At 35.3% G+C, this 24,430-nt stretch overlaps 1 protein-coding gene across 3 annotated transcripts in view; it reads left to right on the forward strand.

The window, feature by feature from the left end:
* Window positions 1–24,430, forward strand: part of LOC140141852 (uncharacterized) — a 625,910-nt gene that overhangs the window by 541,449 nt on the left and 60,031 nt on the right. For all 3 annotated transcript variants that reach the window (XM_072163721.1, XM_072163722.1, XM_072163723.1), the window contains one exon: window positions 8,967–9,103. In XM_072163721.1, the coding sequence (XP_072019822.1) occupies window positions 8,967–9,103 (137 nt within the window). The remainder of the gene's footprint in view (window positions 1–8,966; window positions 9,104–24,430) is intronic.

The raw sequence follows: 24,430 nt of genomic DNA on the forward strand, positions 1-24,430 counted from the left end.
GTTTGCAATTTCTAGAGAATTGTAAGCTTAGTATCTTGAATTTTTTATGTATAAATTGAACAGACAAAAAAATCTTAAAGAAGATGCTTCAATTAACGTCATCAGCGGTGTGATACTGGTGAATGATTGATGAATGACCTTTACTTCTTATGGAGGTTGACAGTGTCCTTTTTAACATTGAGTGACCCTTTTTGTCCTTTTGGACAGTGTTTCTAGAATAGGATCTGTGCTAGAACCAAAGTGTCATAGATTTTGGAAAGTTCACAGCCCCATCCCTATTCGCCCATTGCATGGTTCTACCATGATACCGTCTCAAACTGACAATAGGAAAGGAATTATGTAACTAAATCAAGATCAAGGCTCTCCTCGCATATGGCAGAACTGTGCAATTGGCAAATTAATGGTACTGCTGGTCTCTTTCTTGATGAAAATCACCTCTCTCACTTTCCTTGGTAACATAAAATTCATATTCCGTGTGTGGAAGAATATAAGGTGATATCTTCCATAAAGGGTGTATGGATTTCAACCGGAACAGCACAATCACTCATTTTGCTTGATCACATGACATATAAAAAATCCCTTTAAAAGGGAAAGCCAGCCTCAATGTAGAAGAGGTCTTGTAATTAGTTTTGGTCAATGTAAAAGGCATTTTTAGGATCACGCTTACATCCATGTTACATGACAGTCCACCAAACCATCAACGATGAGAACATGTACACTGAAACAGCAGAAAACATTAATTCCTAATCTTGTTCTGGTCTGTTTTTTTTGTCTTTTCAGCTTTTTAAAGAAAATAAACAAAATGCTATAGCAACAAGATTTAAAAATCAGTTACCTGCCCGTAAACAAAACTAAAAGAAATTCAATCTGAAGAGTAACACTTACACCGGATGGTAAAATGTGGAATATGTAAAACACCCAATGTAAAGGTCAAGATTGAAAGTGATAGGACAGTAGTATTTGCTTAAACCGATCATATTCAGGTTTTGTTTGCGACTTGCGGAGATAGCGCTTCGTCCTTGACGTGGCACAAATCCTAAAGTGTGACACAAATGCATACTTGGTAGACCTGCAAAAATTGAACAACTGTTTTGTGTCATCTATGTGGAACTCTCGCTCAAAATGGATTCATCAAGAACCAAAACAGGTTCTTTGAGCTGTAAAGAACCTTTTTGGTTCTTAAAAGAACGTCAACTGTTTTACAGAACGTTTTCCGTTTTCTTTTTGTCAAGTCAGATTTGTGTATTTTTGGAACAAGTGTAGATTTATGAGCTAATGAAGTGGTAGAAAATGTAATTCAATTCAAGTTTTAATAAAACAGATGCAATTCTGAGGAAGTATCTCTACTACTGAACTGAAACTTTCAACTTTGTAGCAATATGATAATATGGCCATACAGTGGCCTGAAAGATATTGACATCAAAAAGTTGTATTTTATAAAGAATTGGAAAATGCTCTGATATGTCCGAAACTTGGTGAAAATAGCTACACAAGGGGCACATAATGCTAAAAAAATCATCTTTTTGATAACGGAAACGGAATATCAGTGGCATGTGGCATTATGATGGGGGTTGCAATCACTTGTTCAGATCAAATGATGCATTTATGTGAATTATCAATCACAATCGTTGGTAGGTCAACTGGTTCACGCTATCTGTGTTCTGCTTCTGAACCATGATCAAAATGATCAAAATGATCTCAACACAAAGTCAATGGGTAAACTAACAGGAGTGAAAATGAAGCATGAACCAGTAACTAAGGTGTGATGTATTCACTATGATAGGTAATTCAGGCAAGGCTAACGCACATCATCAGAACTCTTGTTGTAGTACTTCGGGTTGCATGATGGATAGAAGTGGTACTCTTGTATTTATTTCCGTTTGCATGATTGGCAGAAGTGAGGCTTCCGAATTTGGAAACTTTAATTAACACTAGATAGTAATTTACATTTAGTTTACAGAGGAAGTTACATGTATTTACAATGTAGCTTGACATGAGATTCTATGATCAAATTGGCTTTATATAGACCTTTTTCCAGTGACGTCAACAATTGAAATTGGCTCCAAGAGACAGCCTGTGTGAAAACATGGCATTAGGAGTGATCAGTGTGCAAACGCAAAATGCAGAACCAACGCAAAAGATCTGTTTGTGTGACATGCTGCGACCTGTGGGTGTGATCATATCATGCGATATGCTTAAGTTGTGTTTTATTTGAAAAATAAAAACATAAAATGTTCTTGCAAGTTTACTGATTTGAAGTAATTTCAACAACTTTTTAAAGTCCAATATCATTATCTGTAACATTATCACAAGTTGGAACACCAACGACACATACAATCATTGCTTTGAAGGGGAAAAGATACAGAAAAGCAAAAAATGTATTTTTAGTTTTATCTTCTTCATTAAAAGCTCTCATCCCATCTCACAGAATAAACATCATATTCACTGGTCAATAACTCCTACCCTCAGAGATCAACTGTTATTCACCCCATTGACTTACATGCAGATGAACTGAACTTATCATTCAAGGGGAGATTGATACGCCAATGGCAAAATTGCGACTATACATTTTTCTTACATCTTCACTTCACATCAGACAATGTTAATCTGGCTATCAGACATTATTTGAATTTGTAACTCAAAATGTGATGCCATAGGCCTATTCAGTATTAACCCTCAAATATGATGTCCACTAACAAATTGATGTAATCTTTCTCTAAAATATCAAACTTGAATATTGTCATCAACATTTTTGGATTATCCATGAAAAATATGTTCAAAACATGCTTGTAAGTTTTCCAGTGGTACTAGGCCTTATTTTGGAGCAAAATTTGTAGTATTGCAAAGTTATAGTGTAATGAAATTGAGTGCGTTGTTGAAAAAGCATTTAAGAGAAAAGTCTAGACGAATCAAATGATAGGATTGAGGCTTATAGATAGATGGTTGATTGAATGCAAAATGATGCATCTACTAAGGTACATAATAGCTGCTGTAGGGACTTAGGCAATAAACCCGGTATCAAGTTTGGAAAAGTTTTTTAACCCTATGAGAACTACCTGCAGATTGGCCAAAATGAGTATTATGTCCAATTTTGAACCAATTAAAGAGGGTATTAATAAGATCATCTGCAAATGCAAGTTTGCAATAGTTTAAAGCCTAGTCATAATTGGCAATTGAAATGAGCATTTCAAGTTATCAACCAATCAGAAATGCTGTTAGATGACCAGTAGTGTCCAGTGAGTTAAGGCAAGTGGGGTGACAGTTTACTTCTTAATATTGTAAAAAAATATTGAATATAGGATATGATTCTTAATGGGGGCACGGTGGCGGAGCCGGTACGTGCTCCAAGTAGAATTTTAGGTTCTCTAATCTGTGGATTTTCATACAGGTATTAGAGTGCCAGCACAGATCCTGCGCTACCCCCTGCAAATAAATCCTGGGGTCCATTTCACTAACATTTAACCCTTCGTAAGTCAAGTAACCGTTCGTAAAGTATACCCAATACTAGACAAAAACTTTACGAAGGGTTCCTTTAGAAATCCCTATTACTTACAAAGGGTACTGTTCGTAAGTGAAATGGAACTTACGACTAAGTTACGAACAAATTTCGAGACTTGCAAAGCTTCGTAAAGTTTAGTGAAATGGACCACTGGCTATTGGGCTTATAACCTTATAATGTTGAATAATTCAGGGCTGTCAACACTCACGCATTGGCCGTGAGTCTCACGCATTGGGTCACTTTCTCACGGTCTCACGCCAAGGTAGTATAATCTCACTCCTAGGTAGTAAATCTCACGCAAAATGCTGGAAAATGAGTAAAATCTCAAGCATTGTCAGAATAATTTGTTGTCCCTACCTCCGCTTTTCAGATTCTCGAGCGCCGTGGCTCAAATAATCATGGGTCAAAATGAACATTGTAGTCGATAAATCCCGGTACGGCTCTGTCTCACGCCAAGCAATTCCAAAAAGTTGACAGCCCTGAATAATTACTCCATACACATTGTAGATCTTGAGAAAAATATTGATAAGATTTGTGATGTGGCAGCTATGTGACTCTTTCTCAGGTCCTTTCATCTTGTGCTCACACTACAAGATGTGTTTTGTCCGATTCATTGCCCCAAACTGACCAGACTGATTGGAAACTTACAACCATTAGATTACTCAATTTCAAACAGATATGGCTGTAATTCACTTCTAACAATAAGACATTTCCAAATATCGCTTGAATGAAAAACAATATTAGTATTAAATATTACGACATTGAAGATATGTGTGTACGGAATGTATGGGCTTATGTACACAGTTATTCCGTTTTCTCTCCTAATCCCAAAATTGTGAGAGTTTTAAGATAATCATTGATCAAACATTGCCGTCAAAGGGAGAGTAAATTATTATATTCTAGGCTTAATGGTTTTGCTTTGGGGATGTTTTTCGTCTATAAATGTAACTCTCTATTAAAGTTTGTCCGGCTTATAATAGGTTGAAAAAATAAGACATCTTTTGTGTATTGATATAGAATGGCATGCACGCAGTTGGGCGCAGTACAAACGCTAGTCGCGCGTTGCACAATGCATGACTGGTGCATGCTTATGTGAATTTACGCAAGAGTAAGTTGGGACTTTATTGATGCAAAAAAACCAAATAATTTTCACCTATTATAAAACCATGTGATTCATGCTTGATAATTATTTTTCTAACATAAAAGGGATAATGTTGAGATTGCCAGAGACTTCCTTTAATCATTTTGGCCACTTCACCCCAAAAAATATGTCTCCAAAATAGCTTAATTTGGCTTCAAACATCCACCAAATTAGATAGAAATGGATGCTTTTCAAATTTCGGTGGTGGTTATAAGTATATTTTGTTTCTCTTATCAGGCAAAAAAAGCAAAGGTGAATTGGTTTTTTTTCAACCAACCCAAAAATCTGACAATTTAGAATCACAATTTTTGTTCACAAATCTGGCATATTCCAAAATTAAGCCTAATCCTTTAAATCGTTGTTTCCCACCGTATTTTGTGATGAACTGGGATTTTTAATACTTGTCTGCGGCAAAATATTTAAAGTTAAAAAACAAATTTGGAGCATTATGGGCATTTTAAATCATGCAATTTTAAAACATGAAGTATCCTGTTTTACCAATATTTTGAATAAATTTGTAATACTTAACTATTTATTCTAATTTTTGAAGTAAATGCAGAAGACAAAATTGCAAATGACTGTTCTTATATCATCAATCAAGCATATACTCACAATGTGGGGAAATTAAACAAGCAAAAACAAAGCATAAGTGTTTGCATTATAGAAATTAGACTAACATGTTGACAATTTTTTACGTCTTGAGTCTAAAATCTATGCAAGTTGGTCAACTAAAATCCGGTCAAGTGAGCTGCAGATATGATTATATGAATGAATAATACGTGTGGTGCTTAGAACTTGATGATAATTTGGTCAAAAATAGAACAAAACATAACAAAAATGTGAATTTTCTTGCAAATTTTGGAATCAACATCATATTGATCAATAAAAGTAAAGGTAACTACAGGGTGTAGTATCGTATTTTGAAGTACAGGGTGTCCCTGAAAGAACTGTATCATCGTAAACTTAATTGACCACACCGTTCTTGATATATAAGAATTTTACGAAACTCCTTCATTTTCTTCAAACTTTTCCACGGATTCAAATATCAATCAATGTCGTTGATAGATATTTGTCTCTGTGGGAACGTATTGAAAATGAGGTAGTTTTGTGGATTGATATATATAATAGCGCACAGTCGGGCAACATATAGATGGGAACTGCGTTTGCGTGAATTTGCTTTTGTGAATTTGCTCAGAGATAAATTAGGACTTCATTGAAGTGCACAGTAACACAAATAAACACTTCTCATCTGTTACGAGCTGATCATAGCATAAGTCATATTTGACTTATTTGATCCTGAACTTTTTCAAATTTTATCTTCACTTTAAACAGTCTGAGCTTTTCCATTAGATTCTCATCTGACAAAAATCTGTACTAGAATGCCCTTTTCACAAAAGGCATTGGAAACGTAAAACGTTTCATGCGAAGGGCAAAGTAAGCTTATGCTATTAAAATTTCTTGCTTGATGTTTTTGTCAGTGTCCATCTATAAGCTTTAATCACATTCACCACTATACTTAACCGATTGCAACAGTTAGCTTTGGCTATTGCAGCTGAAATCCATATACCCCCTATGGAAGATATTACCTTAATATCCCACACAGGGGGTGTAGATTTCAAATATAGTCGCCCATTCAGGTAACCATTTGAAATTCAAACTCCCCGTGTGGAAGATTAAGGTCATGTCTTCCTTAGGGGTGTATAGATTTCAACTGGACTAGTCCATTTTTTTTTCTTTAAACACTTTTTGGTTAAATTTTGTAAGAGTTAGCTTAAAACTAGCCTGATGGTCATTACCCTATGTAATGCAATACTATCAAAAATCTCAATATTTAACACTACTTTGAATATTCACTCTCATTTTGCTTTTCAAAGCAAACATTTATCCATCAACTTATAAAAGTTTCTGATCAAATAGAATTCCAAAAGTTTACAGTTTAAAAGTAAACAATATACAGACTTAATTTTAACTGGCAGATTTTGAATCCTCTCATCATGAAAATTTGATTAAACATAAAATGAGGAGTTAAAATGGTAAATGAGATGGACTTAGGTGAGACAGACACAAGATAGATTTTGGACTTGTATGGACAGGTAGCTTCCCATACAACGCAATGGGAAAGTATTCAGAACGTCCATCCGGCTGGCCATCTCTTTTTACTCATCATAAACCAACCATGTAAACACATCAAGTATGTGCGCGGGGGAAAAAATCTAATATAAAAGCGTGATTCTTTAAGGGTTGCAAAGGCATAGGCTTGAAACTAATAGCTGTTGATAATGGCATGAATTAGAAAAGCGGATAATCTCATGATATTTAATCATATTTTCCTGTGAACCCTCGCATGGTTGTCCATCTACCTGTTGATAAAAGATAATCATAACTGATGTAGTGTTTAAGACATTTTAAGCAGTGCTTATAGAGAATAAAAGTGGCTTAAGTGTGTGGGTCATTTTTCAGTTAACATTTTAAGCCGCTTTTATAATGTAATTTTGTCAGATTACAGGTAAAATGAGGTTAGTTTCATACAGTTTTGAAAATGTTTTGATGACAGTGTAATTTAAAAGTATCAAATCCTTATTAAATTATCATGATGACATTTATTTTTGAAGAGTTGAAAAATCAGGTGTGGTACTTTTTCAACCAATGAGAAGCCTATGTAGGTGAACCAATGGGCAGCAGAGGTTTATCATAATGAAATAGTTCTTGATAAGTTTAAGACTGAACTTAAGTGAATTGTACAAAGTTGTTGAGTGGAATGCAGCCATTTCTGTACGAAATATACAATATTGATGATATCATCGAACTCCGCTCAAACTTGCAGCATGTTTAACCCTAACCAACCGAGTTTCACTTAAAGCTCACTATTAAAAGAACTACGGGTGCATGCATTCCACATGATCAGCCAAAGTCATATATACCCATGGAATCGCTGGCTGGTCCAGCCCCATGGCTACAGGTTGGTGATCTGTGTGGCATGATATGGGTTGGAGGTTCGAATCCTGGGAGTACCAAGTGACTTCTTTGTTCATCTGGGATGGGTTAGGGTTAATCAGGGACATGACCAAGACTGCCCCCATTGGAAAAAATATTTCAGATGAAATCAGAAGCCCTTTTTAGATGCTATTCCTTCCAATTTGGTCAAAGTTCCCAATATCAGAGCTTTTACCCCAAGAGAATGACCAGGCTGTTTATATGCATGATGATTATGATAACATTGTCAGAAGATAAGATTGTAGAAATATTCTACTTGATATTTTTTGCCAGTCAATTCAACCATTTTGTGAAGGAGAATAATGCAGAAAGATCTTTTTACTCTAGATAAGTCAATCACTTTTGTTGTCATATTGGGTAACTCCACATGGGAGGCAACATTCACATTGATTTGCATCGATGTGCACTTCTGTGATCCGCATCACGTATAACAACTGGCTATACGGCACTAGGATCCGCATTTGGGAAATTATTGTGTAGTGAGGGCGTAAGCATGTTACAGTGTATTGGAAGTGTGAAAGAAATACACATTATAAACCAATGAAAAATGACAAAGCAAGGATTACAAAGCGAGGATTTCTACAGTATTAAGTCCGATTCAGACTCCACATCGCAACACGATGCGATGCTTTTAAAACATCACAGCATCGTGCGATGAAATTAAAGTGTACATTTTAATTTCATCGCGGGATGCTGCGATGTTTTAAAAGCATGTGGGGTCTGCATCTCCTTATGTGGTTATTCTGCCAACTTTAATTTTCTAGCAGCCAATCACAAGCGTGCACGGCCATGATATCGCAGCGTGATGCGATGAAAGTTAAAGTTCAACTCTCATCGCCGACAAAATTTCCACCGTGTGATGAGAATTTTCACCGCCCTGCTCGTAAAAACCTGGTTCAGATTTCAGTCCTAAAAGCATTGCAGCATCGCATTGCGCAGTGATGTGGAGTCTGAATCAGACTTTAGATAGAGGTAGACCACTCAGTATGGGGTGTATGAAAAACACAATTATAATCTTCATACGGGGGTAGTGTGGATATCTTGGTATGAATGTATAGAATGTTTTTGTGAAGTGTGTAGGGCGCCCTCACTTTTAATGGGCTTCCACATAATGGCACGTGGGCATTGTAGCGCTCATGTCATGATGTCGTCTGCGCGCACAAGAGAAGTCTGCATTGATCCGCATCTCAGATGTTCACAATCATACAGATCCTTGGCTCCCTCCCATGTGGAATCACCCATCTCCTCATGTCCATCTGCTATATCTCCATGCAACATCTCAAATTGACCATTTCATTTCTCTCATTCTATTTCTCCATTTGTGTGTTACAGATCATTTGTGTCGCGCCATCACATCCGGCCATAGTAAAACGTATCATAGTCTAAGCAAACACATAGCAAATATCTTACAATCAACGAGAGAGAAGGCAAAGACTTCAACACATGCGGCAAAAACGAATCCCTTACTGGTAAGTCTCCTAGTTAGATACACTTCAATCTGATTTTTGTCTTTCAGTGTATTTCTGTGTATGTGTGGGTGTCAGTTACAATAAAAGTGTGGACCAACATCTCTGGATACATACATTACATACATCCCATACATGTTCTCATACAGTATGCTTTTGGGGGAGGACACTTTTTTGTGTGTGAGGTTGGCATGCTATTTTGCATATCGGGGGAGGGGGGGGGTGCAGTTTTAATAGTACGCCATGGAAACTACTTATTATACTCACTCATTTGCAGTGGCGGCACCAGGAGTTTCTTTTAGGGGGTGTATAAGTGGGGCAAAGTGAATTTCAGGGGGGGCAAAATCAACAAATTTTATGCAAAAATTACCGCAAAAAGTGGAAATTTGTGTAAATTTAGGTTTTTTCTGGGGGGCAACGGGGGGCAAGAGTTCTGACTGGGGCATTTGCATCATCTGTTTTAGAGTATAGGTCACCTACAGATTGGAATAAAGGATCATCATAATGTGTCATACAGAGTATATCAAAATAATAAATCAGTTTCCAGTGATTATCTACAAGACTGTCAGTCTGTCACTTCAAAATACACCATAGGAACTACCTTATTTCTAGATGAATGTTATAAAAGTTTATAAATCGATAAATTCTGGGCATTTCAAGAGGATCCAATGTTGCATATGGAAGAAGTATACTTGTCAATAAACACCAAAACACAGATGGGTACCAATCATTTTGATACAGCCTGTAGGTCTGGGGGATTTGTTCGCAGGCCAAGAAGGGTATCTGGCCAACCCATTTGGAAAAAAAATATCCTTTTGAGAGACCAGATATAGTAATTGTACAGTCCCACTCAACTTGCAATTGAAAAAGGCACAATATTTCTCCTACTTCAGAATAAACCTGTCTCAGACAATAGCAATATATACAGGCTGTATCAAAATGATTGCTACCCATAATGGACAAGACTGCCACACCTAAATGCAACATAGGAGCTACCTTTTTATAGATGACTGTTTTATATTATGTTCATCAAATTATAAATTCTGGGCATTTCAAGAGGATCTAACGTTTAACACCAAAACCGATGGATACCAATCATTTTGATATGGTTGTGTTCAACTTAAGAAGACCAAGTTTTGAGATATTTTCTCAAAATATCAAGAAAATATCTTAAGAACCACTGAACCAATATTAGGCTTGTTTGTACTCATTTTAATGCATTTTTCGTGCCACTTCCAAATATGGTTGTGAAAAATGTACAGGCCGAATTCTGAATTTAACAAAAAAATTGATTCTTGTTGTCTGCAGTTGACACCGATGTGGAGAGAGTTAAGAGAGAATATCTCAATTGCATTCAGTCCATTCATAGATCAATTGAAGAATTTTCTTTTTTCCCAATTCAATTTTGTGTGGAAAGTAGCTTTGATTCCCCAAGATATAAAACATTCTTCTTTTTTACGATGAGTGAAAAATCAATTTATGCTGTTGCTGCTTTTGTTTTTTATTGAACGATATGAATATTGCTCTTTAAAAATAAGTGAGTGGGTAACAATTATTTATTTAAGATGATTTAGAGTGGAATTAAAATGAAAAAAGGCACAGGTTTACATTGCGTAATTATCATACGGTCATCATGCTTTCAAATTAAAGGTGGGTGACCAGAATTTCCTATATTCTATTTTCTATCTTATATTAAGGCCTACTATTAAAGAAACCTGTTAACACATTTTGTGTTGTATTGCTCCATAGGATACTACATACTCTCCGGTTGTGGTTACCACATTTGACCAAACTTTGCGTTGTATTGCTCCATAGATAGTACATACTTTCCAGTGTTGGTTGCCACTTTTGACCATATTTTTGTTCACACCATCTATACAAAACATCTTGGACATTAAATTTCACTGGGGTAATGAGAAAAATATGAGCTTAATTCTAATACCAAAATCTCAGTTTTGATGAGGAAAAATGGGTGATGAGGCTGTCAATCTAAAAGACGCACCTTTAACTATACAGTAATTAGATTGTTCATTACCTTTTAGGGCCACCACAGACTTTTCAGTGGATGTAGAATATTTGATGTAACATTTGGTCATTATTTAATCTATTCCCATTCTATTTCCAGTAATGTTTAACTTCAAACGAATGTTTGATGATGTAAAGTCGATGATATATTTCCACCAGACATTATTCGTTAGAAGTTTTACACAACTGGAAATATAATAGGAATAGATTAAATAATAAGGACATGTTACATTGAATATTCTACGTCAAATACTCAGAGTCTATATGGCTCTTCACTAGCCTTTAGGCTTGTACCCACAACCCCTTGAAATTGCTGCCCTTATTTCTAGGTACTAAGTATCCTAAGACACATTTTGTACATTTTTTGCACAACTTCACAAGTACAAATGTCAGTACAATTATTCAAATTTTCTTTTACAGCCTCATTTTGTCATATTCTAGGAAGTGGAGTAAAAAGTATGATCAGGGCTTTTTTCTTCTGAAAATCAATATTTTCTTGAAAATTGAAAATTACAAATGTGTAGTTGAATTTTATACGCACTCTACATGCATTACAAGATAGCGTTTTTTTCTGAATTCCTTTCTTTGTTACCACGCTGTGACGTTAAGAGTTGTAGGTTCGTATGGCTATAAATACCGTCTTCTCATTCATACATTCAGCACACCTCAATCTCTGCAAATTGGATTTTTTTCCTGGCTCCTGCTATAGTACATCCGAAGCTAAATTAACCTCATTTTTAAGTCTGCGACAAAAAAAGTCTGTTACTCATGATTATTTTTTAAGTCAGAGAGAAATTTCTGGTGCATGCAATATCCCTGTCCTCTATATGAACTCATCCAAATACCCATTTTCAGTCCATTGCTGTGGTCTTTATAAAACATAGTGGTATGAAAACTACATGCTGTGGGAAAGACAAGTAACAAGATATTCTCAGAAACCTGATAATGGATTCCTATGTTCCTTAAGGGATCTCTATGCAAATAAAGACACATTTTTATAAAAAGGTAGAAAAAAATATTTGGGATGTCTTTTGTACGATTGATGATTAAAATGATATCTATTTTCAGATCTGAAATTCTGAATAAATTCCATTTATCAACAGGGATGGGTTTAACTCTTTTTGTAGAATTCAAGCAGGGACTCAAAAACCTAAATAGGAAGGACATATGGGGAAATCTGCGTATTAACAAACAAAACTTGATCTAAGGATGAGAAGCCTGCAATTTGAAAAGAATTGCAGTTTCATTAAAAGATTAGAATTTCTTTTGAGCTTTAAATAGGGCAGCAGGAATTCCCCACTGATGTATTCAGTACCTAAGTAATGTGTTAGTCTGTTGAAATTAAATTGCCTGTTTTCTGGAAGAACATAGAAATCATTTCCTGGAACAAAACCCCATGCCCATAAATGATTTTAGTCTTACGTCAGAGCTTATGAAACCGGTAAGAAGGGTGACTTATATAAAGGTTGCTGAATTTGGTAGATAGTTTCTGCTAATACAAATATTGCAACCGATTTAAGGTTTTTTAAAACCAATCCAAAGGAATCTTGAGAACGACATGGGTATACTTCCTTGTTAGCATATAATATCCAATCTTAGAAGCCGGGCATGTTTTTTACTCATTGAATGCTTGATCCATACAAATATGGTACCGGTAGTTAAAGTGTAAAATATGTATATTATTATATTTTGATTTGGTGAAAATTGTGTTACAAAATCTCAATCTGATATTTAGTATTTACAGGGTAAATCTATGCGCAAGCATGATCCAATAATATCTTAACCCAGATCTTGGCTGATTACCATAACAACCCTTACCCATAATCCTTTGTAAAAAGGCTTACGGTGATGAAAAAAGTACCGTCGGTAGAAATTGAGAATGCTGTATAAACACTTCACCCTGCAGTAAAATATGATCCCACAAATGAGAAAAAGGCTCTACTTTATTTAGTGGCATTAGTACATTTTCAGAGATATATTATCATCAGAAAAAATTATAAATTAACAACATTAAGTGTCAATGAAATTAAAATTTTGCAAACATCTCTATGAAGACATGACCTCAATCTTCCACACAGGGAATCCTGTGATATGGGGTTACCTGAATGGGTTACTCCATTAGAAATCTAACCTTCTGTGTGGAAGATTAAGGTCATATCTTCCACAGGGGGTGTATGGATCTCAACTGGAATAGTCCACTTTGGAAACCATGGTAACACAAACAGATGCAGTTTTGTTGATAGCCATTGGAATTATGTATTTGAGGGACCAGTCAATATTTATAGTGGGGGAGTGGGAGTTTTAATGGGGAAACTGAATTTTTTTGGGAGTCATGGGAAGGAATCTGTTACTTGAACCATTTGGGGATGTTAAAGTTCTAAATGGAGACAAAATTAGAAAACCAGGGGGGAATCCAAAATTTTTCTGCCTCCGCCAGGAGGTAGTATGATTTGAAATTTACACCTAAAATGCACACATTACTTGCGCATGTAGGCGATTAATACAAATTTATATTCTGACAAGTACTCTAATTTCCGCCCAATATCGAAAGCCCAATATATCCCCCCCACCACTTTGCGCCATACATAACTTCGCCGATCGCCATTTCCGAATGTTCAAAAAGGTAATCACGCTTCCTCAGCATGTGCAATAAATTAGCATTAAAATTAATCTTATTCTATAGGGATTCTAGAAACACCTAGCACGTGGCGCCAATGGTGAGAGTCTATCAAGCTCATGAATTATGCATTAGAATTTTTTCAAACTCATATGTTGTATAATTGAAGACCGAATTAAAAAGACTAGCTTGCGTATGCCGTCCTGTCAACCAGACCAAAAATGCCATACTGCGCAGGTCAGCAACCAATCACGGCGCGCATTTGTCATGACGTCAGGCGCAAACTAGTATTTTTAATTCGGTATTTAATTATGGAGCTTTATGGGTTGTAGCCTCATCACATCAGCAATATCGTAGAAATCAAGTCGGACAACCGTTATGCTGTGTGTGGCAATGGGAAAACACATTAAACAAGGTTTAATTTCATGATTACATGAAACCTGATTATCAATGCAAAAACTTTGGCTGGAGAAGTTGAAGCTGGCGTTCATGGCGACACTTTGGATGTGATAATTTGACATCATGGATTGTTTTGTGCAAAATTTGAGGTATTTTTGTGTCATTTAATACGCGGTGAGTCAGCAGGCCGACTGGCATGCATGCTAGGCTCGACTAGGCCGCAATCATCGTGCATGCGTGTCTACATCATAATAATAGGTTGAAATGATGGGATTGAAAAGACCGGCTAGCTATTTGATTTCTCTGCATACGAGATGTATGTGCTGTGCCGTGTTCAACTATGATGCGCCTAGCAGCGCCTATGGCGGCTTCATTGCTGTTAAAATACATGTACTAAAGTATTGCAATTTTATTGCGTTGATATAATTCGAATAATTCGTTTTAAAGTATTTGCTTCCCATGCGTGGTTGGTCATGTTGGTGGTATGTATGTCAGTTTTTACATTCTACTGAGTACTGTTGCAATATTTTTGTATGCATACCCATGACCGTTTCAAGACTATGACTGAGAAATTTGCTTTTTGTTTGTTAAGATAAAAATAAAAATAAAATGCAAGAATCATCTTTCCCCACACAATACTTCTTACAAACAAGGTGTTGATATTGGCCCTTTCGATGCAAAACAAAGCACAAATGAAGGAAAGAAAACAAAACAATAATGTTTTTGATTTTTTATTCAATTACACATACAAAAAAGTAATGGCCTATGAAAAGACCCCCTAAATATAATAATATTAATATTATTTTAGTCCTGAATACAAAATGTAATAAACAAGCATAAAAAGAATCTGATACGAAAATTTGTTACTCTGAAACGCGTTACAATTGTAATTTTCAGTCAAAAAATCCACAAGAAATGACTCTTGATACAACTTAGGCCTATATTTTAAAAAACAGAAACGGCTGCCTGCATCTGGAACTCTTCATATCTGAAAGTTTGAAGGTCTTATTTCATACATCAGAATTATCTGCAAGGTGACTTTAGGTGACCGTGGCCCTATTAGCTAATGCACAAATTTAGATCTTCTTTCTAGTTAAATAATATATGTCAAAGCTTATGCCCTGTAGACTACATTAGGTTCTTGAGATATGGCCTGTCAAAATGGCGCGAGAACCAAAACAAAAAATTGGCAACAACTTTCTTTTTATTTTCTATATTTTGACAAGTCCAGTTGCCAGATGATTTTCTAATTACATGCATGAATTATGCAAAGTAAAGATTTCAGATAATCAGATACAATTAAAAGAGCTATGGCACTGAGGCATGGTAGAACACACATACTACTACAAAATTACGGTTGCGTTTTGGCAAATTTCAATTTGCATAATTAATCAGGGCCACTTATTAGAAAAGTTGATTAGGGCCCAAATTAATTATGCAAATGGAAATTTGCCAAAAGGCATCCATGGGTTTTATATCTTATTTTGTAGCCGATCTGAACATTTTACTTTGCATAACGCTTGCATATATAATGAGAAAATAAGGCCTACCTGACAACATTGCATAACAAAAATAAAAGAAAGCCATTTTGACAGGCCATATTTTGGTAACCGAATATCCGATTAAAATAAAATTTTCAGTCTTGTAATCAGGAGAGAATGGGCTCACATATTTAATCAGACAAAAATCTATATCCAATAGCGTTACCTTAAAGCTAGCATTATAAGTGTCTCCTTAACTAATAACAAAAGGTGCCCATTGGTATCTTGGAGGCATTGTCTTTTTTAAAGACATTTCTTGTTTTGAATGGGCACGAGGGGAAGGCAACATATTTTTATAGATATTTTGTCAAAATTTCCACTCCATCTGGAGAAGATATTGAACGGTCCCTAAGCTTTCGTAGGCAAAAGTGTGTATTGTTAAGATCAAATTGACCTATATTATTGAAATTCATTGGGCAACCCTAATTTGTACCAAAACCTCTTGTTTTACCATATTTTGGGTTTAATATGTAACAAGTGTTTTGATTTTCTTACCTTTTTATAAACAATCAGAATAGATATCAACTTTCTTGTGCCCATTTTAGTTACATTAGAATTGGAAATTGAAAATTATCTTTTCAAGTGCTGAAAATATTTTTGATTTGAAATTCTGACAATATATTTGAAATAAATAAAACCATACTTAAAAAATGATATCTATGTCTGTATTAGAATTATCAAGAAGTGGTTAAATTCATTCTTATCAAAATTGATTAAGCTTTCCAACATATTAATCTTTATTCCTCCTACAGATCATACAGTATACGCTCAATGTGATCAGAAATGTATTAAGCATAAATTTAAATTTCAAATATTGGCTTTATAAATACATTTGAAATCAAGTTTAGCACATTATTTGATTAAGACTAGAGCTGCATCTAAGAAAACGAAAGTATATGTATGTATAAAGTGTTTATGTAAATAAATCTGTAAATCTCTGCAAAAGTGTTTGAAGTTTATTTTGGAACTTGATATTTAAAATGGATTTCATTTTGCGTTGCTGGAACTTGTTGAATATTGAATTAATTATATATGTGATTAACTATAATGAAGTTCTTAGGTTTAAAAAAACAAAACAAGATTGTTTCTTGTTGACAGAAATTTTACCATATTTTGTGTTTTTATTTGACAAATCTGGAAAAATGACATTTTCAACCAAAAATGATGACAATTGGTTTTTTTAAAGATTTTTTATCATACATTTTGTTTACAAACAATATAAAATCATTAAATATTCTATGAAAATCAAACTATAATTTTGCTAAAATTATCAATTTTGACATCTAACCTACTCTGATTTGACAATAAACAGTTATGTATATTACCGTACATCTTGATTCTAAAAAATAATAAAAATAAAAAAACGCATTTTGCATTCAGGTTTCCAGGCCACCAACAGGAAGCAAGCATATTTGTTAGCCTTAATAATATGCAGGTTTATCCCATCCCTGTTCATCTCAAGAAGATAAGATAAATATGCAAGAAGAATTATAAGAAGCACTTTACAAATTGAAACAAAAAACACTTTAATGGATAAGTGCTCCTTGGAAACGGGACTTTTCAAAATAATAATTGTTGATGTTATCTTTAAAAGCTGTGTCAAGTGATATGAAACTTGACCTAATGAATATAGTCAACAAACTAAATAAGGACCAGGGCTCGTAGGATAGAGGGCGCTCATTTTAGTAATAGTGTGTTGTAGTTAAAAAGGGCGACCTATTTTCATATTAGAATGTTGTTTCAGGTAATGTATGTTGATTTTGTTTAAAGAAAAGTATTTCAACCCATAATTTCTTGTTAGTGGCTGCTGGACATTTAAAAAAAACCTGGAGCGTCATCTTTAATAGCTATTTATAACTTTATTTCAGATATTGCACAGAATAAAGTAGATATAACTTGCTCCTCTTCTGATTCACATTGATTCTGTACTAGTCGTTCAAAGTTGGAACCATTTTGTATCGACCAAATCAGACATTCAGCCTTCACGTGCCAAACTATACAAATGGTTAAACATGTTTTGACCGTCCGCTTGCTGCTCAACTCAAATGGGTTATTTGGTCAGGTTTTCATGTGTTGATCCTAGAGATGACAAATGGACGTCCGACCGGTCTCACGCTATGAATAATGATATTTACTCGACCCATTTTGGGCCTGTTTCAATGCAGCAGAGGAATCGTGGTTTGTGATTTGTTCCATCCCGTGAGAAATGTCGCTATTCCCTGAGCAAATGGAAAAGATGAAGCTGCAGTGGTCAAGTATTACACGATGTAATCTTTAGTTAAGTAAGATTTTGTTCGTCTTTTAGATGATTGGATTGAGAGATTTGAAAGCTTAGGGTTGGTGAAAGACAGGCGCTTGAACCTGTTGTGGGCATCTTTCTGTTATTGTTTTTGTTTTATAAACCTTACTGTCCCACTTCCATAATCCAAGCTTTAGTCACTATGGACCACAATAGCCTCTTCCCAACGTCATACTTCAATAACCTCAATTAAACACACATAGTGCAAAATTTGACCTCAAGTTGCAGAGTATGAGTTTTTGTACCCAAAGTTTCTAAGGTCATTCATTGAATGTACAAATGTATTGGGGTTAAAGAACTGTGCCCTGATAGATGAACATGTTGTGGATCCTAGTGGACCTGTTGTGTGCATCTTTCTGTTATGGTTTTTGTTTTATAAAGCCTAATTTACATGGGGACTTTACCCTTGCCTACATAATAACCATAAATTTTATTTTGATGGATTACTTGCCCTGGCGATGCAATTTACATGGGGACATAGAGTCCAGCAATTATGACCTCAATCAACTATATTTGGGGCCCCTATGTGACCTATAAAACCATAACCAGGTAAATACATAACAAAAGTGTGCATATGTCATCAACATACCAGAGAAAACTCTCTGGAGAGTGTATACTGTCCTGAAAAAATAGCCCCGGTTCTATTTTGAGGAAACTATGAAAGGTCAGAGGTCCAGGAGCCTTGCCTGGCAAAATTACCAATATACACGGGGACTCTCCCTTGCGGAAATAAATTTCAAGCAATAGAGTACTGTCCCACTTTCATAATCCAAGCTTTAGTAGAGAGATCTTGAAATGCAATGTACTCAAATGGAAGACAATCTAATCAGGATTTCAATCTTAAGATGCAAGGGGACTCTAGTCTTATTTGGTGGATGTTTTTAAAGATTTATGAATAAAAATAGTGGAATTGAAAACTGGATTACTATTATTTGGCCTAAATGTTGAGATTTGCTTCCATTATCCTTTTCGAATTGAAGCATGGCATACACAATGGGAGGGCAGTTTTCAATATGGATAAAACCCGTCAAATTCAAAAGCCTTTATCCATTTCATGCAGCGCTATCCTATTGTGTCTGCCATACCTCTAAAAAGGCTAAATGATTGGGTAAGAAACATGACGAATAATTTTGTGTGGTTTCATGTTTTTGAGTTGTGAGCATGCATGGGTAAAATAGGGAATTTTAAGCTCATTCCCAGGAAATGTTGGTATCTGAGGGGAACTTTTATGTATCCAAACAAAGAAATACATAAGAACTGATGGGAATTTGGGAAATACTTACTGGTAAATGAGTATAGAAGATAGCTTGGAGAAATTTTACTTATCCAAACAATGAAATACATAAGAACTGATGGAAATTTGGGAAATACTTACTGGTTATGAGTAGAAGACAGCTTAACCATAGTTGCTGGCCATTGCTGCTGATAGCTAATTGCTGCTGATAGCCGGCCGGTTAATTTCCCTGTCTGATACTGACCCACTCCGTTAGTCTATTATTCACATGACAGGTCAACTATAGTTCACTGTCCATAAATGACAATAAACTAATGTTTGCTTTATGAACCATCTAAAAATTCTTTGTCACCATCAGAGAAATGAAAATATTAGTCTAAAATCAACACTTTCTCACCACTATCACAATAACGAGAGAATGCAATGAAATCTATTTCAAGCATGACTATTGAGGTGAGGCAATAGCCTTTTTCAGGTCACTCATATTTTCTTTAATCACCATTTTTTGCACCATCAAATCATATCTTGTTAATAGTTTGAGCCGTAATATTTTCAATTTTCATCAATTCAGGAGATACTTTGAGCTTTGTGGATACTTTTGAAAATTTGAATCCTTCTCATCCAGAATCTATTCGGATTGCTTTTGAAAAATAAATCATCAGTAAAATAATGAGCTGTTCCGGTTTAAATCAACACCCCCTATGGAAGACATGACTTTTATTTTCCACAAAGGGGATGTAGAGACCCATTCAGGTAAGCCCATTTGAAATTCACACTCCCTGTGTGAATTAATGAGGTCATGTCTTCCATAGGGTGTTTGGAAACCAACTGGAATAGGCATGTACCAAATTTGTGCTCTCAGTCAGATACACTCACAATAATCAGCAAGAATTATGTTGATGATGAAATGTGTCACTACAGTTAAGTTAATGGGTTGGTCTAATTAATTCTCAGAATGAAATGATGGGAGTTCAAATGGAGTTCAGATTTGCAGAAACCCAGTGATGCGCTACACATCATCCAATCATAAACGATAAAATATGAAATCTGTGAAAATATTTTGTGCGTAAAAATATTCATGTCTTCCAGTAAATATGTTAGCCTGATTAATTTTATGAATGAAGTGATGGGGTTCAAACTCAGTTCAGACTTGGCAGAAGAAGTATGTGCTATCTATCCAATAAGATGCATGATGCATGCATCCATGCTTATTGGATGTTTAAGGTGATGCAGTTGCATTGAGATGGGTGTTAGCTTTATAATGTCGCGACAGAAGGCAACACTACCATATCTTGTGAAGTGTATTTGATCAACAAAAGTTAGCAAGATGGCTGATCCATGAAAAAGGGTGAATAGGTGTCAATATAATCTACAATTTCTAATTTTGATGCAGATTTTGCATTAATCTGCTATGCTAGTTGGATTCCTTGCATCATTTCCTTTCAGAAATTGTATACTTTTAATCATCATTACATTTAGTGATACAAAAAAAACAATATCTAAATTACTGCCTGGAGAAAGGCATGGTCCCCGCATGGACTATAACAGCCGAAAGTTTTCTGGCAAATAATATACCTAAATATTATCTTTCTTTTTGACCAAGGGTGATAACCTGTCAATATATGGTTGGCATTACCAGCATCACCTTAAGAGTTATATATGTGTTGATGTTCTCTGTGATTGTGTAAGGAAGAATAATGTATATACTGAAAATGCACTTTATATAAGATACAGCGTGATTTATTATGTCCAATTGATTGATAAGGTTTTATTTTTTGTCTAAATTGAGTTTGCTTATTATTATTTTTATTATTAATAAATAGCATTTATTTGGAAATTTTTCAAAAGAGACCAAAGTGCCGTACAATATTCAAAACACAAAAATACATAATAATATACAACAATATAAAAACTGTAAATTTCCTTATTTTTTGTAAGGGTGTGTCCTCAGTAAATTTCTGGTAATTTTCACTAAAAAATTAAACACTTTATTCATTAAATTTTTATTTTGTTCTTAAATAAATGCATTGGTGACATGAATCTGATGTATATACACTGTAATATAGTAAGTATTTCAGGTGCAAGTGTGTTTTCATGTTATCATTTATCAGCCTCTATGAAGGTATTATAACTACATGTATTCTAGGAAATATATTTTTTTGTCTTTCTTGGTAAACATTTGATATGTTATCAATCACAGCAAGTTTATTTGCGAGTGTGAGCTAATTCAGCACCAAAGTTTGTTTGGCTTATATGAGGCGAAAAAAATCAGAATGTAGTATGGCATACATGCAGTTGGCCGCAGTGCTTATGCTGGTTTTGCATTGGGTAATGCGTGACTGCCGTACACTTATGTGAATTAATGCGAGCGCGAAATGGCACTTTTATTTTTATTTTTTTATATGCAAGCCCTCAATCCAAGTTCCAACCACCTCTCTTGGAAAGAGAAAAAATCGGCCAACTCATATACATACAAACTGGCTTGGTGTCATTAAACTCACATACTCTGAATATGATGTTTATGTAGTCCAACTTAACCCTCCATCTCATGATAACCAAGGTAGAAGTAGAAGCTGAACCAGCAAGCATTAATCAGAAACGCTGTAGTTCCTGGTGTTCAGTGCTTCCAATATTAGATTTTAGATATAGTTGGACAACTGTAATATTACCCAAGTTGATACTCTAAAGCTGACTTATGGTTTAAGCAAAATACATAACATCTTTGATAGATCAGTTTGATATGAGGAATAAAACTCTGTTGCAAAGGATTGCAAAAGATCATTTGGTGCGATAGGCAGATTAAAGTAGGAAAAAGATACGTCCAGTTGTGTCTATGTGTGCATGGCAAGACGCTCTTGGTAATTTTATATATGGAGGAATACTAGAAGTTCAATATTTTTTAGTATGGATGTTTCATTAGTGGTCAAAGCATTGATGTAGTTTGTTTTATTGGTGTTTTTTGTCCCTCCCCCCTTATTTTTGTGTGCAATAACCTAGTTTTGTGTTCCTTTCCCATGTCAGCCCTTAATGTATTATTTTGGGGCAAATACCAACCAGCAACATTTCAAATGAACAAATGTTTAATTTAAAGTTGATTTCATTTCCAAATGTCAATCCCCCATCAAATTAAATAATTTTACGGGTTATATATGCTTTCTCTCTCCATTTTTGTTTGAATTGTGGGGCAGGTGCAGTAGATTACACATTCCTCACAGCCAGTTCCGATCAGGGCAACGTCTGGCTGTTTGTACACTACACCACCCTGGACATCATGAGAAAGCAGTGTTTCAACACTGAATGATCTACCCAGGTTAAATAAGAAATTTAAACAAAAATTAAATCACATCCCTACACATGCCCCCCACCCCCCTTTTTTTGTTGTTGCAATAACCTAGTTTTGTGTTCCTTTCCAATGTCAGCCCTTAATGTATTATTTTGGGGCAAATACCAACCAGCAACATTTCAAATGAACAAATGTTTAATTTAAAATTGATTTCATTTCCAAATGTCAATCCCCCATCAAATTAAATAATTTTACGGGTTATATATGCTTTCTCTCTCCATTTTTGTTTGAATTGTGGGGCAGGTGCAGTAGATTACAAATTCCTCACAGCCAGTTCCGATCAGGGCAACGCCTGGCTGTTTGTACACCACACCACCCTGGACATCATGAGAAAGCAGTGTTTCAACACTGAATGATCTACCCAGGTCAAATAAGACATTTAAACAAAAATTAAATCACATCCCTGCACATGCCCCCCCCCCCTTATAGTATTGTCATTAATCTCATTTAAATTTGTTCCAGTATTTCAGCCACAATATCAATGTCCTATTTCAACAGTTTTGTCCATTCATTCCTAGATTCAAAGAAAAACTCTAATGAATCACTTTGGTTGCTCTTGAACATTGCGACTACTCAGTGTCAGAAGTGGGTAAGTGCAATAGCTGCCATGTGTAGCTGCCATGTGTAGATGAGCACAGTATACTTTATCTAAATTGCCAAATGTTCACAGGGCAGCTACTGCACTTACCCACTTCTGGCACTGAGCAGTCAATTCTTACTTCACTACTTATGTAATGTTGCTACTCAGGTAATGTTGAATCCTCTACAGAATTAAGTGCTTTTAATTTTGTTTTTTTTGTATTTGAAATGCACTTGATAACTTGGGACAATAGAGATATGTGATGGTAAAAGTTTGGAATGAATACTCATCTCTCAAATTGTGTACTTGAAAAAAATGCAAATCTTGTGTTTTAGACAGTCAGTTCCATTTATCAGAAGCTCAAGATTGCAAACATGTCCTAAATGTTTTATTTCCATTGCCATGTTTGATACATGCCTTTAAATGCCTGCAAACATGCTTTGTATTGGAGCAGTGGTTCATTTTAAAAGTATAGACAACTTGACATCACTTTTTATCAACAGAAATATATCGATATGCTTGAACAAACTGCTAAACTGTTCAATGGCTTTCTTGTACTAATGAAATGTGGTGGGCGATTTAAATTGCACATGCCCTGAGCAAAGGACGATGCGTACGCATACTGCAGGGCAAAGAACAATGGAAATTGCAATAATTTGCGTGCATACTGCCGGGCAATGACGTCACATGTCAAGTGGTCTATACCGTAAAAACTTGATATGTGCTTACTATCAAGCGCTTGAAAAACATAAAATTGTACTAAGGTTCGGTGCTTTACCAACTGAGCTAATAGGGTTGTGACACACATTTGCAGGTTTATTTGTTCGTATTAACTATGTGTATCGATGATTTGCTCAAAACCCTTTACCCTTTTGTGGATCATGGCTCTTCATGTTTGGATGTTTTAAAAGTGCTCGATAGTAAGCACATATGCCAGCTATTGAGTTTTTATGGTATGTTAGTGCATTCAAATGAATTCAAATGTATCTAGTATTTTCTTGAGATAGGCATGTGTCAATGCATGCAAATGAGTACAAACATGCCTAGTATTGGATCAGCGGGTTATATGATTATGTTTCCATTTCTCATCATACACAATGTACACTGCCAGATTCCTCTTGTTGCCAGGAACCCAAGAGGTACACTGCTTCCCAGCTACTTGTGGCTATTATAGTGTACCAGTGTAGTATCAGTCCAGTACCAGTGTATGTACTGTATGTGTGACTCCGATGTGTGTACCCACATGAAGTAGCTGGGCAGCAGTGTACCTCTGGGAATTAAGGGTAGATTAT

This window comes from Amphiura filiformis, chromosome 20 (assembly GCF_039555335.1).
Source record: "Amphiura filiformis chromosome 20, Afil_fr2py, whole genome shotgun sequence".
NCBI lineage: Eukaryota > Metazoa > Echinodermata > Ophiuroidea > Amphilepidida > Amphiuridae > Amphiura > Amphiura filiformis.